Source organism: Falco naumanni, chromosome Z, assembly GCF_017639655.2.
Source record: "Falco naumanni isolate bFalNau1 chromosome Z, bFalNau1.pat, whole genome shotgun sequence".
NCBI lineage: Eukaryota > Metazoa > Chordata > Aves > Falconiformes > Falconidae > Falco > Falco naumanni.
In genome coordinates, this window is record NC_054080.1 from 59,734,549 (window position 1) to 59,748,356 (window position 13,808).

At 43.4% G+C, this 13,808-nt stretch overlaps 1 protein-coding gene across 4 annotated transcripts in view; it reads left to right on the plus strand.

Annotated features, from left to right (window-relative positions):
* IQGAP2 (IQ motif containing GTPase activating protein 2) overlaps positions 1–13,808 on the plus strand; it is a 127,298-nt gene that overhangs the window by 15,449 nt on the left and 98,041 nt on the right. For all 4 annotated transcript variants that reach the window (XM_040579117.1, XM_040579119.1, XM_040579118.1 and 1 more), the window contains exon 2: positions 6,246–6,345. In XM_040579117.1, the coding sequence (XP_040435051.1) occupies positions 6,246–6,345 (100 nt within the window). The remainder of the gene's footprint in view (positions 1–6,245; positions 6,346–13,808) is intronic.

The following is a 13,808-nucleotide window of genomic DNA, read 5'->3' on the forward strand; positions in this document are numbered from 1 at the left end:
GATCTCTGTTCACGTAGTTGAAGTTGATGTTACCTTCTGCACATTTAAAAAACTGTTGCATTAGGCACCTGCAAGTCAGCATTAGGAGTAAAGGCTTAGGAAGGAACTCTTTCTGCCTCTGTAGCTTTTGAGCATTGTTTTTCTGACATCTGTACATGTAATTCTGTCTGCTTGTTTTCCAGCTGCCTGACAGTGCTGTAAACTCCTGCCCCACTGCAGTGAGGGCAGCTCAGGTAGCAGCAAGCCTGGCTCAGTGCATCATCAGCTCAGATCTGCTCTGGTTAAGGCTGTTGGCTAGTGCTGTGCTGGTGCAGTAGCAGCACCTGAATTGCCAGCCTAGGAGTGACTGTGGAGCTCGGAGCTAAACTGCCCTGGGCAGGCACTCCTGGGGTGCTGGGAGCCTGAAAGTACAGATTTTACCAGGAATACAAAAATAGCACTGAGTTTATTGGCCTTTTTCACATTAGGACAAGTTACATGCTCTTATATAACCAGAATTTTTGAGTCACCTTGATGATCTAAAATGCAACTAGCTTTTTCTTGAAACTGCAGTGCTGAAGCGTGATGGCAAATGTTTCACATGCACAGCTCATCCTCATGGCAGACATACCAGCAGACATAAATGGGATGCTGCCTAGAGCCTGTTGTACCGCGCTGGGCTTTCACTGGGGCTGGCTATGGTGAGCAAAGTGTCAGTCAGGAGTTTTGTGCAAGAGGAGCTTGGCTTTTGTTTTTGTGTTTTCAGCTGTTACAGCATTGCTCTGTGAAATGCTTTTCAGTGTGCTAATACTGGTGACATGGGGATGGGCTGGGGTGGAAAAGGCAGGAAGGTGAGGTGAGGGATACACAGAATTTCTCATCAGTGGACTAGAGTACTTCCTTACCTTGCCTACTGTGCAGCCAGGATGGCTTGCAGCTGGGACTGCCAAATGTGGTTTGGCTAATGTTTAATACAAATACGCTGATGAAAAACGACTCCAGCATTTTACAGTATTACTCATGTACCTCTTCTCTTCCTCTGTCCTGACTTCATAAATTCTTTTCTGTCACCGTAAGAGGATTTCGTGCTCTCCATCCTCTGTTATGTCCTGTGTATTGAGCTTCCCTGTTATGGTGCCAAAAAAGCCACCCTCCTCCTTGCTCTCATCTCACTTTTCATGGGAAAAGTCTCTGGTGGCAGGAAATTGAGGGGGGCTGGCCCTGAGAAACAAAAGCCTCTGTTCCCTTCTTTGCCTTTTTCAGTATAAGTCTTTTGGTGTGTCTGTGGCAAATGCCTTTTTAAATGGTCTGCCTGCTAGAAGCAGCCACGTGCTGTTCTTGAACTATTGCAGACGGTTACATGTCTGAGTGCAAATGCAGGACCAGGAAGCCTTAAATGCTGCCGCAGGTTTTGCAGGGTTTTTTTTCTAGCCTCAGTTTAAGACAATAAAAATTGTCTGTTTGGGGAATTTTTATCCCTGAATAACTTCGAATTACATCTTGTAAAGTGTTCCATAATTCTGTATTCAGAAATTAAAACAAGCATTACTTTTCCTTGCTTTGGTTATGTATCACAGAAGTTTCAAGTTTAGCTTCGTTTAAAAATACAATCCATGGATCCATGGGCTCAATTGAAAACTGCTGCAAATTATATCCGTAAAATACCTCTTACTTGATATGATATCAAGTATAAACAGACTAATGGGAGAGATCCGGTCAGCTCAGTGTTGATGTGGATTATGTCTGTGATCCTGGGACCTCCAAAATCCTTGCTATGGTTGTGATAAGAGGGTTAACTCTGATCTTGGGCAACATTCATACATCCAGTGCTTGTTCTTAAAATTCTTGTGTAAACTGAGCATTTCTTCTGTGAACCTGAAGTTTTGAATCTCTTTACAGACACTGTTTGTAAGGTCATGGCTCCAGTGGCTCTTGTACACCTGGGCTGGGGGCTAGTTTCAGTAATTATATTGCAGCTTCAGAAGTGTTGGCCTTATTTCTGAAAACTTAATCAAATCCAGAAGGTTGAAATACTGTTTTGTCTGCGATGTTGTCAGTGCACGCTGCTTGTCCCATGTTGACTGTAGGTGCATGTAGCACCTTGGGGTGCATTGGCATCCCTGTGGTCTGCAGCTGATGCAGCTCCAAGTATTTGCTAACAACTGGAATGGCTGTCTTGGACCACAGTGCATCAGAAAGTTTTTGTAATCCATAATCAAACCGCAAACATCAACTAGTCCTGGCTACTGCCTTCCCTGTTCCTCTGCTTTTTCCATGTTGGTGGTACACAGGACAAATATTTCAGACAAAGACAAGAGCAGATGTAAGTGCAATACATCAGCTGACAGAAGGTGCTCAGGTCTTGCCATTTATGAATGCTCCCTGCTAAATGGACTGATTTTTGTGAGAATTATGTGGAATGATAATATGTAGGAAATTACTAGTAGAATGTGACTTCAACTCTGAATCAATTGCTGGAAGAATTTACTTGGACAATTATTGCATCATACTGAGTGCCAGAATAAGTGTGTTCTAGTTGTTTGTTCAAAATTAGGTGTGGCAATTTAAGCTTTAGTACTGCTCACTGCTCCATGTAGTGGTTCATACTCACTTTTGCTTTAGTAACTTTCCATGAAGGAATATCTGTAATGGGGGAACTCGGTGTCTTAGCACACATGCTTTGTATGTGTTGGCTGTTGGCTAACAGGGTGGCAACATCTAAAATGAATTGAAATGGTGAGCTTTTAGGCTAGCTACACTGGCATTTTTATTAGTTCCTGTCAGCAGTCCAGACACGCTCCTAACATTCCCTCTTTGAGAGAATATTTGATATTTTTCCACTTAATTCCAAATTGAGAGTCACAAAATGGGTGAATTTAATCATAAGATGTTGTTTTAGATGCCTTTTTTCTTTACAACTTCCACGTAGTGTGCATGTGCCTTCTTCTGTGATATTTGGATCTTCTTGGTTGCAACATTTTGCATCTGTCCGAATCCGGCTTGGCCTGCTTACCCTAGTGGGCTGGAGTTCTTCATCTGAAGCCCAGCCCTGCTTACTCTGCCTGCTAACACCCTTTAACACAGCAGTCTTTTCCCTAGCAAGTTGAGCATTATCAATCAAGAAGTTACTGATACAGCAGAAATGTTTATTCTTTCATCAGTCTTCCCAGTCTTCTGACTAATAGTTGCCTAGTTAGGCAGAAAGACTGAGTTTTCTGTCTTCAAACCAAGCTAATTTGTGTGTTAAACTTAGTGTGGCCACACTCGTAGTGTGTTTGAAGTTCTAGGGCTCTAGTCAAAGATTGAAGAAGCCTTTGCCAGAATATGTTATCGTAGACTAGACTTTAAGGACCCAAGTCTTTGAAGTAGTTTCCTCTGCAGCTCAATCCTGGGGCGACCTCTATCCTGTAGGTTGTCATTGTGTCTAAAAGTGTCTGTAACCACTTATTTGACGTGATAGCACTGTTGCTTTGAAGCCAGTATGTGCTGGAGGGGGAAAGGGTGTAATTTGTTTTATCAGAAGACTATGTTGCAAGAGACTCCTTCCAGCCTAAGCACCATAGGTGTTTGCATGCTCTGTACTCTGCCTTTTCAGTGCTTAGATATTCAGCCCAGAAAGAGTTGCTTTGGCCCTGGTAGGAAAGAAGCCTAACTTCCTACTTGTGAGTTGCTGATACAGTATCTCTTCTAGAAAGGGTCTGGGTTTTCCACTTCTCGGTGTCTACAAGTTACTTATTCTCACCTATTACCCTTTTCCCTTATCGTTGGAGGGATTTCTAAGCAGAACTACTATTACAGTCCCACAATACCTGTCAGTTCCTTCATCTATCCTCTGAATCAATCTTTGCAAATAATGGTAATAAGGGACTTGAGGCTAGCCAGGCCTGCTTGATCTGGGATGACCTTGTTGAGGATGGGAGGGACTTGCGGATGTGTAGATCCAAGACTAGATTGCAAAGCATTGGTGTCATTCAGGTAAATTCCTAGATGGATAGTTATCAAACAGGTTGTGTGATTTCTTACTCCTACTTTCAGACAAGCTGCCTTTCTGCTGTTTTGTTTATGGTTGTGGTGAGTTGTGTTTGGAGGGCAGGAGTATGTGGCTGTTTAATGCGCTGAGAGGAGTAGGGCATGGGTGTTGTCACAGGGGATGAGTGCTTGGTTCAGAACCAGCCCCCCCATCCTGGCTGACAGGGCCATAGCACACTGGAATGGTCAGCTGGGCTCCTCGGGTGGCATTTGTCTTCATCCAGGGGGTGTTCTGCTGTTTGAAAAGTGGCCTTAGAGCTCAGTGTCACAAGTAATAAGTGTTGTGGCTCCTCAGTACTTCTCCCTTGCTCTGGTGAGCCAGGACTCCCCCACAGCAGGGGAGCGGTGTCAGGGGCTGGGAGCAGCCTGTCCTGGATAAAAGCATGGCCAAAAGCAGCAGCAGAGCAGCCTCCATGGCCAGTTTGCCAGTTTAGGTGTTTTACCACCTGCACCTCATGTTTGCCACCAAACTCATGTATTGGTTCATAGCAAGTGATTACAGTATCTGAGAGCTCATTTTAGTGAGTCATGCTTACTGGAGCTACTAGACTTGAAAGGGACTCTGAGCAAGACAAATATTTGTTTTTTATTAAATGTATGAAACTTCTTGGTAATTAGGAAAAGCCATCTTAAAAGCAAAGATGAGACAGATCGATAACTGTGGTGATTAAAACTGAAACTACAAAGCTTGAAGCAGCTAATCATACGTTAACGAATGTGTGGTAGCATCAGTCCAAAATGTGAGTGAGTAGTGTTCTCTTCTGTGTCCCCAGTAAATGCATGCAGGATTGTTTGTTGTTTTTTTGAGGTACAACCTTCAATGTCTGCATGTACTTGTAAAGCCCATCTTCTTTCTTTATTATAGTGCCTTTTACTTGAGTTGCCTGTATCAGCTACCGGAAAGTGTTTACCCCACTACATGAGGCAGCTGTGTCAGTGAAACGCTGAAAACTTGCTGGTGGCATGCACAATCTGTGTGACAGTCAAACTAACAAACCACCTCGCTCTCACAGTGCATTTGAAGAGAGGGGCCCGTGTATCTGTTGTTTGTTTGTGTGTGGTATTTTTTTTACCAAGGATGTGTCTTGATGTTCTCAGCTAAGCAGCTCGTGGGCTGCCACAGAAAGCAGCTGGCCCAGCCCTGTGTTTCCGTCTCCTCCCTTGTGCCTGCACCAGTGTGCCCGCAGGTGCACAGCAGCTTAGATCAGGGACCTCATCTTCCTAGAAACGGGTCTCTTAATAGTCATCACTCTTCAGTTCACTGACACAGCCGCAGGATTGCCAGCTCCGACACAAGAGCTGAGGGGAGTATGGGGCTGAGAAACACAAGGGAGGGCAGGGCCAGGTCTTTGACAACCGCTAGCAAAAATAGGGTGTCATTTTGGTAACTGGTTTATGCTGAAGGCTGTTTCCAAAAGCCTCCCATGCTGTGATTGAAATTCAGCTGGAAGTCAGCACTACTGTGGTCCTTCAGAGTCATTGCTAGAAACATTTGGAAGAATTGCAGATTAGCTCACAGAGGCCCTCTGCACCCTACAAAGAGAGGGAGACCAGTCATGGGGTAGTAGTTAATAATCAGGGTCGTTTGCAGCTGGAGGTGTGCACACTGTCATCCTTAATAGACTGGGAGAGTGCCTTTATGGGAGGTGAAGTGGTTGCAGAGGTGGGTAGGGGTGTGAATACCACAGTTTGTTCACTTGATTACAGCCCTCATCACCCCCATCAGTGGGAGGCAGCTCTGCTGCAGTCTCACAGGTTCCTGAAGCTGCTGCTGGTTCCCACGTTGCCCTTGAAATAAATTTGCAGTGCGCTGTTGTCTGTCTTTACTGCTGAGGCTCTGCTTTAACATGGGGCTTCTCCATCTATCCACTGCTTGCTCTGAGCTTCCACATTGGAGTCCTCAAACTCCTCTGAGGATGTGTAAGCTGAAAATCTGCTGGTTCCCAGCCTCAGCCCCACATGCTGAAGTGTTTTACCCTGCCCCCAAACCAGGCAATGGATAAAGAGCAATACATGCTTAATTTTGAACAAGTGAAACTTGAGGAATTCACTGTACAGAGAACAGCACCTTCTTGGTGATCTGAATATCTTTGTGCATCATGCTATAAAAGGCCTTTTTTGAGAAGGGATGACTATTTTAATTTCTCTTTTGTGGTAATTTGCCTAGGTTCTCAGTAAAATAGCATTGAGGATCACCCCTGACTCACATGTAATGTTATATGGGTTTCTGTTTGCAGCTATTGTGGATGATGAAAGGCTTTCAGCAGAGGAGATGGATGAGAGGAGGCGTCAGAACATTGCTTATGAGTATCTATGCCACTTAGAAGAAGCAAAAAGGTAAGTAAATGAAAGCAGACTTATACCTACCTGGCCTTTAAATACAGAGGCCTGTTGCATTCTTGAGCATTGTGATTTTTAATTCAAGTTACTGAATTACTTGGATAGACTTACTGTTGGAATTTTATAACATTCAGTATAAGAAACTAACGCCCAATGTGAAAAGTTTAGTTCAAATAAGGATTTCGAAGTAATCAAGATCTCCTCAAAGTTACAGTAGTGACCATCTTCAATGAATGTAGGAGCTGGGTACTAAAACCTAAGGCTGTGGTTTTGCAAGAAGCTGAGTCAGGCCCATGTGACTAACTGGGAAAAGCCTTGTTCCTGGCTGTGTGGTTGTGCTCATGGTGCTAGTGCTTGTGGAGAACTCGAGTTGCTAAGACGGCAGAGAATCACCTGGGCTTTTACCAGGTTAATGGTCCATATCATCTCACTATTTCAGTGGTAAGTATGGGCAGGGCAATAAGATAACCTGGACTCTGCTCTTCATTTAGTTCCTCTAACCCATTGGTCATGAGTACTTGTCTCTGCAAGAAACAGCCTGTAATGAAACACTGATCTGCAAGTGCACAGGGATTTTATCACCTTTGTGCAAATGTACTGTGCTATGTCATTCTTAAAAAAATATTGTTGAATATTTGTTTTGTGATTACTGAGCAAGGAAACAAGGTGCAATATCCTTGTGCTTTTGGAGTAGCTTGTGCTGCTATTATCATATGTAAAAGTCTATTTTACATTCAGAATTATTCAGAGATGCCTGTTGTACTCAATTTATTGCCCTGGGTGCTACAGGGGTACATGTCTTGCTTCTGCTCTGCATTTATTGGTGATGGTGGTTTTAGTCCCAAACTTTAGTTGGATGACTTTCCTAGGAATTTCTGTAGAGAAAAGGAAACTTGAACTCTGATTAGTAGCCCAAGCTGGGAAACCTCAGTGTGATGACAAACCATAGGATCTTTAGACTAATGTAGTATACTTCAGTCAGGAATCAACTACAAAAGTGTGCCCTGGGCTTTTTTTTCTGCACAGTTCCCCTCCCCATCACTGCATGGCACTGGCAATTACCTATTTAGCAGACAGTTAGCTGCCAGTGTTCTTGTCCTAGGGGCACTGTTACAAAAATCAGCCATTCTTACTTCCTGTTCACTATGCTGTACCATCTGCTGTAGCAAGCATTGCCTCCTTTGCTTGCTTCCTCTTTCTGCTGCAGAGCTGTTCTGCATTCACATTTCAGACAGCAAGTGTTTCACTGATGTCAGGGAGGACTGTCCTGCTCCACATATTCCTCTTGCCTCCATCATGCAGTTGCAAGAGATTGCCCTTGGTCAGCTGAGTTGGCTCACTAAGCTGGCAGGAAATTTGTAGCTCTTTTGCTGTGTTAGTTTTCAAGTGGTGTAGTAAGCTGACTGGTCAGATCAAGGGGTCAGAGGAGAATCAGTGCTGGCAAGAGGAAGGGGATGGGGTGCAGCCACACACTGGAGAGGGGGGAGGGAGCAGGTCTCTACCTTGCTTGCTGGGAGAGTAGGTCAGCTCCACCACTTCAGGAAACCTCAGTGAGTCAAGCTTTGATTTTACTTAAGGTTACTCTTTGGTTTGTTGAAACGTGCCTGCCTGCTGGCTTCTTGCAAGATAGGAATAACAACTACTCTCCAAATCCAGCCTTTCCTCTCTATTACTATTATTAGTAATTTATCTTCCTGGCTTTTTTCCACCCTCCTGCCTTCCCAGGAATACTTGTCACTTTGAACTCAAGTCCTCTACTCATTTGGAGCATCTCCCTTGATATTTCACAAGGAAATGTGAAGTTATTTTTACAACTAATGATTTAAATTAACATCTACCACAAGTAACCTCCTCTTCCTCTTTGTATCTATCTTCATATGGGTTCACACCATTAGTAGTTTTCTAGAAGAAAGACTCTTTTAGCTCTGTGAGTGGGTGATGGGACTTTGCAGCTAGAACAGGGGTGCTAAGTACCTGGAAGTATTTCTGGATCTCTGTTTGGAAAATTGGAATTTACTGGTAATGTTCATGGGCAATGCTTGCCACTGCATGAGGTAAGGGTGAGTGCTGCAGGTGTAGGGAGCCTTATGCTTCCCTTGCCAAGGAGTTGAGTTGTCATGTGTGGAGCTGATGTGATGGCTTGATGCTGCGGGATGTTCTCCTGTGCCTCAGTGCACTTGCCCCAGCACTTGTTAGGGAGGAGGTGGTGAAGGCTCTGGGGGTGCTGTTGGGTGAACAGAGCTACTGTGAGGGAAAAGAGAGGGCAAGGGAAACTTCTCCTTTCATAGAGAACTGTTGGGATAATTCAGTTACACCATGAGGCTTTACCCAGGACAGTCTCCTCTTACTAATGTGAAATCAACCTGGCAATGAACACGTACAAAAAAAACTTGCAGAAATGTCTGTGTCTTGTAGCTGCACAGCCCTAGCCCTGCTGCCTCAGGAGGAGAGTAATGCTATCTGGGGTGGCCATTGCCAGCGGCAGGGATAAGCATAGGTGTGCATGGCCATGTCCGCACCAGACCTCACCTGGTGAAATGGCAGTATGAGAAAATGTGTATCTTCTCGCTGCACAGCTACTGCCCTCTCCAAGTACTTGATTAACATGTTTCATCCTCAATGTGTGGTGTCTGTCCTGTACTTGCACGGTTATAGCACTTTCTTTGTCGCAACAGAGCTTGACCAAAGCTGGGCACTCTGGAAAGCAAGATAGCAGCCTTGGAGGGAGCAATTTAAAACCGCAGCAGAATGAGAGCAGTGCAAGCTTTGGAAGCTTGGATGTAGGGTGCAGGTTACCCCAACAGCACATGGCAGGTCCTGCCCTTCAACCATGGTGTGGCTGCGGTTTTGCAGCAGGTGCCAACTGATGCATTGCCTGTTGCTGCTGCTGAGTGGAGAGGTCCCAGCTGGGCGCTTGCCGCTGTTCCCCAGTGCTGGAGCAGCCCCTGTGGGATGCACCCCTGTCCTCCCTGACTGTGTGGTCTGGCAGTGGGTCTGGGCTGGAGAAGGCAAGATGGTGCCTTTGGCCCCAGGTGTAGCAGCCAGTTGCGAAACCTCCCAGAGCTGTGGCTGCTGCCTGCTTGCTTCCAGCAGTGCCCTCCTGGGCAAAACCTGGGAGTGGGAACTGCCCCTCTGATATCTGATTTCTGTTTACAGTTGTAAGCTTTTTTGTTTCCATAAAACCTGAATGCAGAGAGGATTTTTTAGTATTCGGGACACTATGCCTAACAATGAGAATAAACAGACTGAAATGGGTAAAGTAATGTGAGTTTTTCCATTCAGTTGGCAGCTGCTGAAATGGCAGCAAATACTGTTTCAGCTAATCAGCAGTGTGCAAACACAACTGTTTTGGCACACAGTGAAGAGTAGTAAATAAGCAATAAATAGCAAAATATTGGGGCAGAACGTGGCTGGGACAGTACTGTGGCAAGAGTTACTTTTTTTTACCATATTCTAATAAAAACATTTTTTACAGCAGCTCTGCATGTAGAAATACCAGAGTTAATTAAACAGGTAAAGTATGTGTACTTTGAGCTGCTTTTCAGACCACTGTTTGCACACTTACTTCCTGTAGCATAGCTTTAATAAAAACTTTCCAAGTTTAAAATGAAAGAAGAATCCTGTTGCTGGTAGCTGATGCTTCTGCAAATACCTTCTGTGCTAGGCACACTATCTGTTATATGCATACAGCATAGGAAATGTGGGGTTTTTTTAAATGCAATGAACAAGCTTGCAGTATCTGCAGAGGTCAGTAATGTTTGAATAAGGTGTTCCATTCGATACTGGAGAAAAAACATTGTGTTCTGTTAAATTGCTGGCCTCTTACTCTGCAAAATACCACATCTGAGAAATTGAGTTCTTGGTTGCTCGTATACATTATTACGTGTGTCTTTAAGGAAAGTTTATTGCACATTTAAAAAAAGTAGAGAAAAACTGATAGTATCTGGTATCCTTGAACTCCTAAGAAGAACAAAATCAAGAATAAGGAATTAGAAAATCTTTACTTCTTACTTCAAGCATTGTAGCCATAGATGCCTCTAACAGAAGCTCGCCAGATGTTACAACAACACATTTCCAGTATTGCTTGGGAATTTCTTCTCTTAAATAACAAAGGCTTAAGGTAAGCATGAACAGCTGTGTCACAAGCACTAATGTATTACTGGAGTAGGTTAATTATAATAGATAAAATTTACCAAAATATCTTCCTTCCCAAAGATTGTCTGTAATACCCAGAAGATCAGATTCTGCCTTGAGTTTGGTTTTTGTTATTGCCTGTTTCTTTGCAGATGTGCAATTACTGTGCTGTAAATTATAATACAGATTCGAAGGGGTTTAAAGTGATTGAAGCTGTGGCATATAATGCAAATCAAGTTTACAGTAAATCTGTTGTAGCTAGGTAGGGTTACCAACATTCATAACAGAGCAGACACTATTCCTCTTGGAAATTATACCTTCTTATGCTAAGCTTGAATTTGAACCACAGGAGATCTCATTTTGCAAACCTACTCTCTCTCTATATGAAATAGAATATACGTTTGTTTCACAAAGTATATGCTGTAATTTCATGGCCAGAACTGTCAGCATTTGTCTTTTTATTTTTCTTACTCAGCTGTTCAATAGGACAGCAACTTGTGTGAAACACTGAAGCTTTAGTTTGTTACAGTGAAGACAGTTTTCCTTCACTCTATCTGGGACATATCTTTGGAGAAGTCATTTTTTAATTTTGAAAATGTAAATCCTTGTTCTTTTCCAAGTTCCTTACAATAGAAAATCAAATCATCCATTTTAGGTTCCAAAACCAGCTTCCTTCATTCTATTGGTTTTTATTAAACTGATTTGCAGTGGCTAGTTGCGGTATTAGTCACTTATGTTGAAGCTGCTCAGCTGGAGGGTGCTGCATAAAAATGTACATGCAGTTTAATATACTTAAAAGGTTGAACCCTGAAGTGCTTAATTGGTTTCAGTGAATACTAACAGGTTTGTGGTACCATAGCAGCATAGAAAGCTCAAGTTGCTACAGTTTTCAGGACTGTGGAACTACAGAGGGTTACTTTGGAGCCTAACCTATTCCTGAGGGGGTACCAGGGTCTTATGAAGGCTTGGTGCTACAGGTGAGTTCTGCCAGGTTTCATGCTGCTGTTTCTCAATGGGCAAAGTCATGGCAACAATGCAGCCCTGGCAGCTCATGAGTGAATTAGTGCTACCTAAATGCTCAATTTTAAGTCCAGTTCTTTCAAACTGCAGGGAATCTTTAAAGCTTTGCCCTCAGAGGTAAATAACTGTAATATAACTGTGTAACTAGCGGACTATGAGCAGAGAATGTTAAGATATTACTTGGTAACCTGTTCTATATGGGTTTGCCAGAAAAATAATTCTTCTGGGAGTGGTAGTCTACTGACATATTGTAGATTATGCACTTTGGCTCATCTTCCCCCTCTGTTTGCCTTAAGCTTGATAAAGCACCAGTGAACGTGGTGGGCAGCAGTTCTGTAAAGGCCAAATGTTTGAAATTGGGGTGCTTCATGAGGAGATATTCTTGGAAGAATCCTATTTAGCTGGGATATACCTGTCCCTGGAGTAGCTCAGTCCACACAGGTATTGATCAACAAGTATAGTCACTGTTTCATGCCTTGATCCTCAAGAGTACTTACCTAAGAGACAAACTAGTCAATAGCTATTGAGTTGAACAGCTTTTTGTTCTAAATAGTTATACAATTGTGCAGATATGCCAGATTTTTCATATGCAAGTGTCAGTGATATCAATCAATTCAATAATTGCTTGGGTAGTGGTATTTGCATATGAAAAGTCTTAGTAAGAACTGAAGGAAAGAGAAACCTTTGTGCTAGTTTCTGTACAGGATCCATTGACCTGCTCACTGGGATGTTGAGGTAATTTGTGCACATGTTATGGGTCACTGCTCAACATGTATAGTTGTGGAATAATGCTGCAGAGTAATGATGGATGCGACCTTTGTTTTTTGGAGACTAAGCCATATGGCACTTATCCCATAGCATGCACTGAAGCTAACAGTACAGTCATTTCAGAGCCAGGTCTCTTCAAGTTTTCCACCTTTCTTTTAGGTGCAACCCTCTTGTAAAAGGAATTGTGGTGCTTTTTTTTGATAGAACAGAGATAAATTTGAAGATGGCAGATGCTCTGAAGCCCTCATATTGGTGGAGTTTGTAGGTTCAGCTTTACCAAGACAGCACATGGCATTTTCATTTCTCCTTCACTTCCCCTTTGCAACTTGGATTATCTGTGGTGCAAGTCCAAAGTCTGTTTGACTTCCTACTTCACCCATAAGACTAACTGCTTGTCAGATCAAAATGATGGCTTCATTCTGCATCCTGAGTAGCTCCTACTTAATGTTAAGTGCAACCTGAGGTGGCCCCACTGATGTATCAGTAGTAGCTAAGTCATTACAGTATCAATCACCAGCAGGGATTCTTGCACATAATTGACCAAAACTTCTGTATCTGAAAGGATGGTAAAGGAAAGCTTGAGGCTGAGTTGTACAGGGAGGAACAGAGCTGTGGATTTTTGAGGTAGCAGAGGTACTTGAGTTTGCACTTTGCCCAAGGTATTCATATGAAGTTGCTGTTGGGAAGAACCTGTGCCATTTCCAGAAGGAATGGAAGGGTGCTGTTTTATCCTTTGCTTAGTGTTAAAGGGCTTAAGTACTGCTCTTAACCTTTAAGTAGGTCTTTCTGCACTGTTTGGACTGCTCAGCAAGTCACAGTGTATTTCCTATTCATCTGAGAGCAGCCAAGGCCTTTGCTTCCTTCCCTGTGTGTTAATGATGGAATAAATCACGGCATCTGTGCCAGGGCATGCATGCTGAGTGCCCATGCCACCTGAGCTGGACTGCAGGCTGTGACAATTGCATGCTGCACTGCTGGTGTAGCTGACCCCAGCAAGTGGTACAGTATGCCTGCTGCGTATCCTATTATACTATAACTCTAGTGTAGTATTCAAAAAGCTTTTTTATGTGGTCATGTGTCTGTTTACTTTGGACTGGAGGAGGAAATTACTTGGGCTGATGGAATCTGCTTTTAACAGGTCCCTTGCAGGACTCTACTTTTCACATACTGAGGTTCTTTTTTTTTTTTCCCAACTGTCGTGTCCTGAAGAGCTGTTGAAGCTTGTAAGACGTGTTTATTCAGGCTCTTGCAGAAACTGCTATAGGGAGATGTGAATGGCTTCTCATAGACCAGAAAAGGTGAGGCAGCAACTTTACTTGATGACTTTTGTATCACTGCTTTGTGCAGATGACTGCTGCTGGTGAGGAGCTCGCAGGTATCTGCTGGTGGTATCTCATTGTATCAGAAACAATAAATTGAACGTTAACAAGAAACATCTAGAGCAGCAGGCTTTTGCTGTAGCTTTGTGGATGCTGGACATACAGGTCCCTATGACTAGCTTAGCTACCGCTTTGGGACTGGAGATCTTAAAGTTGGTC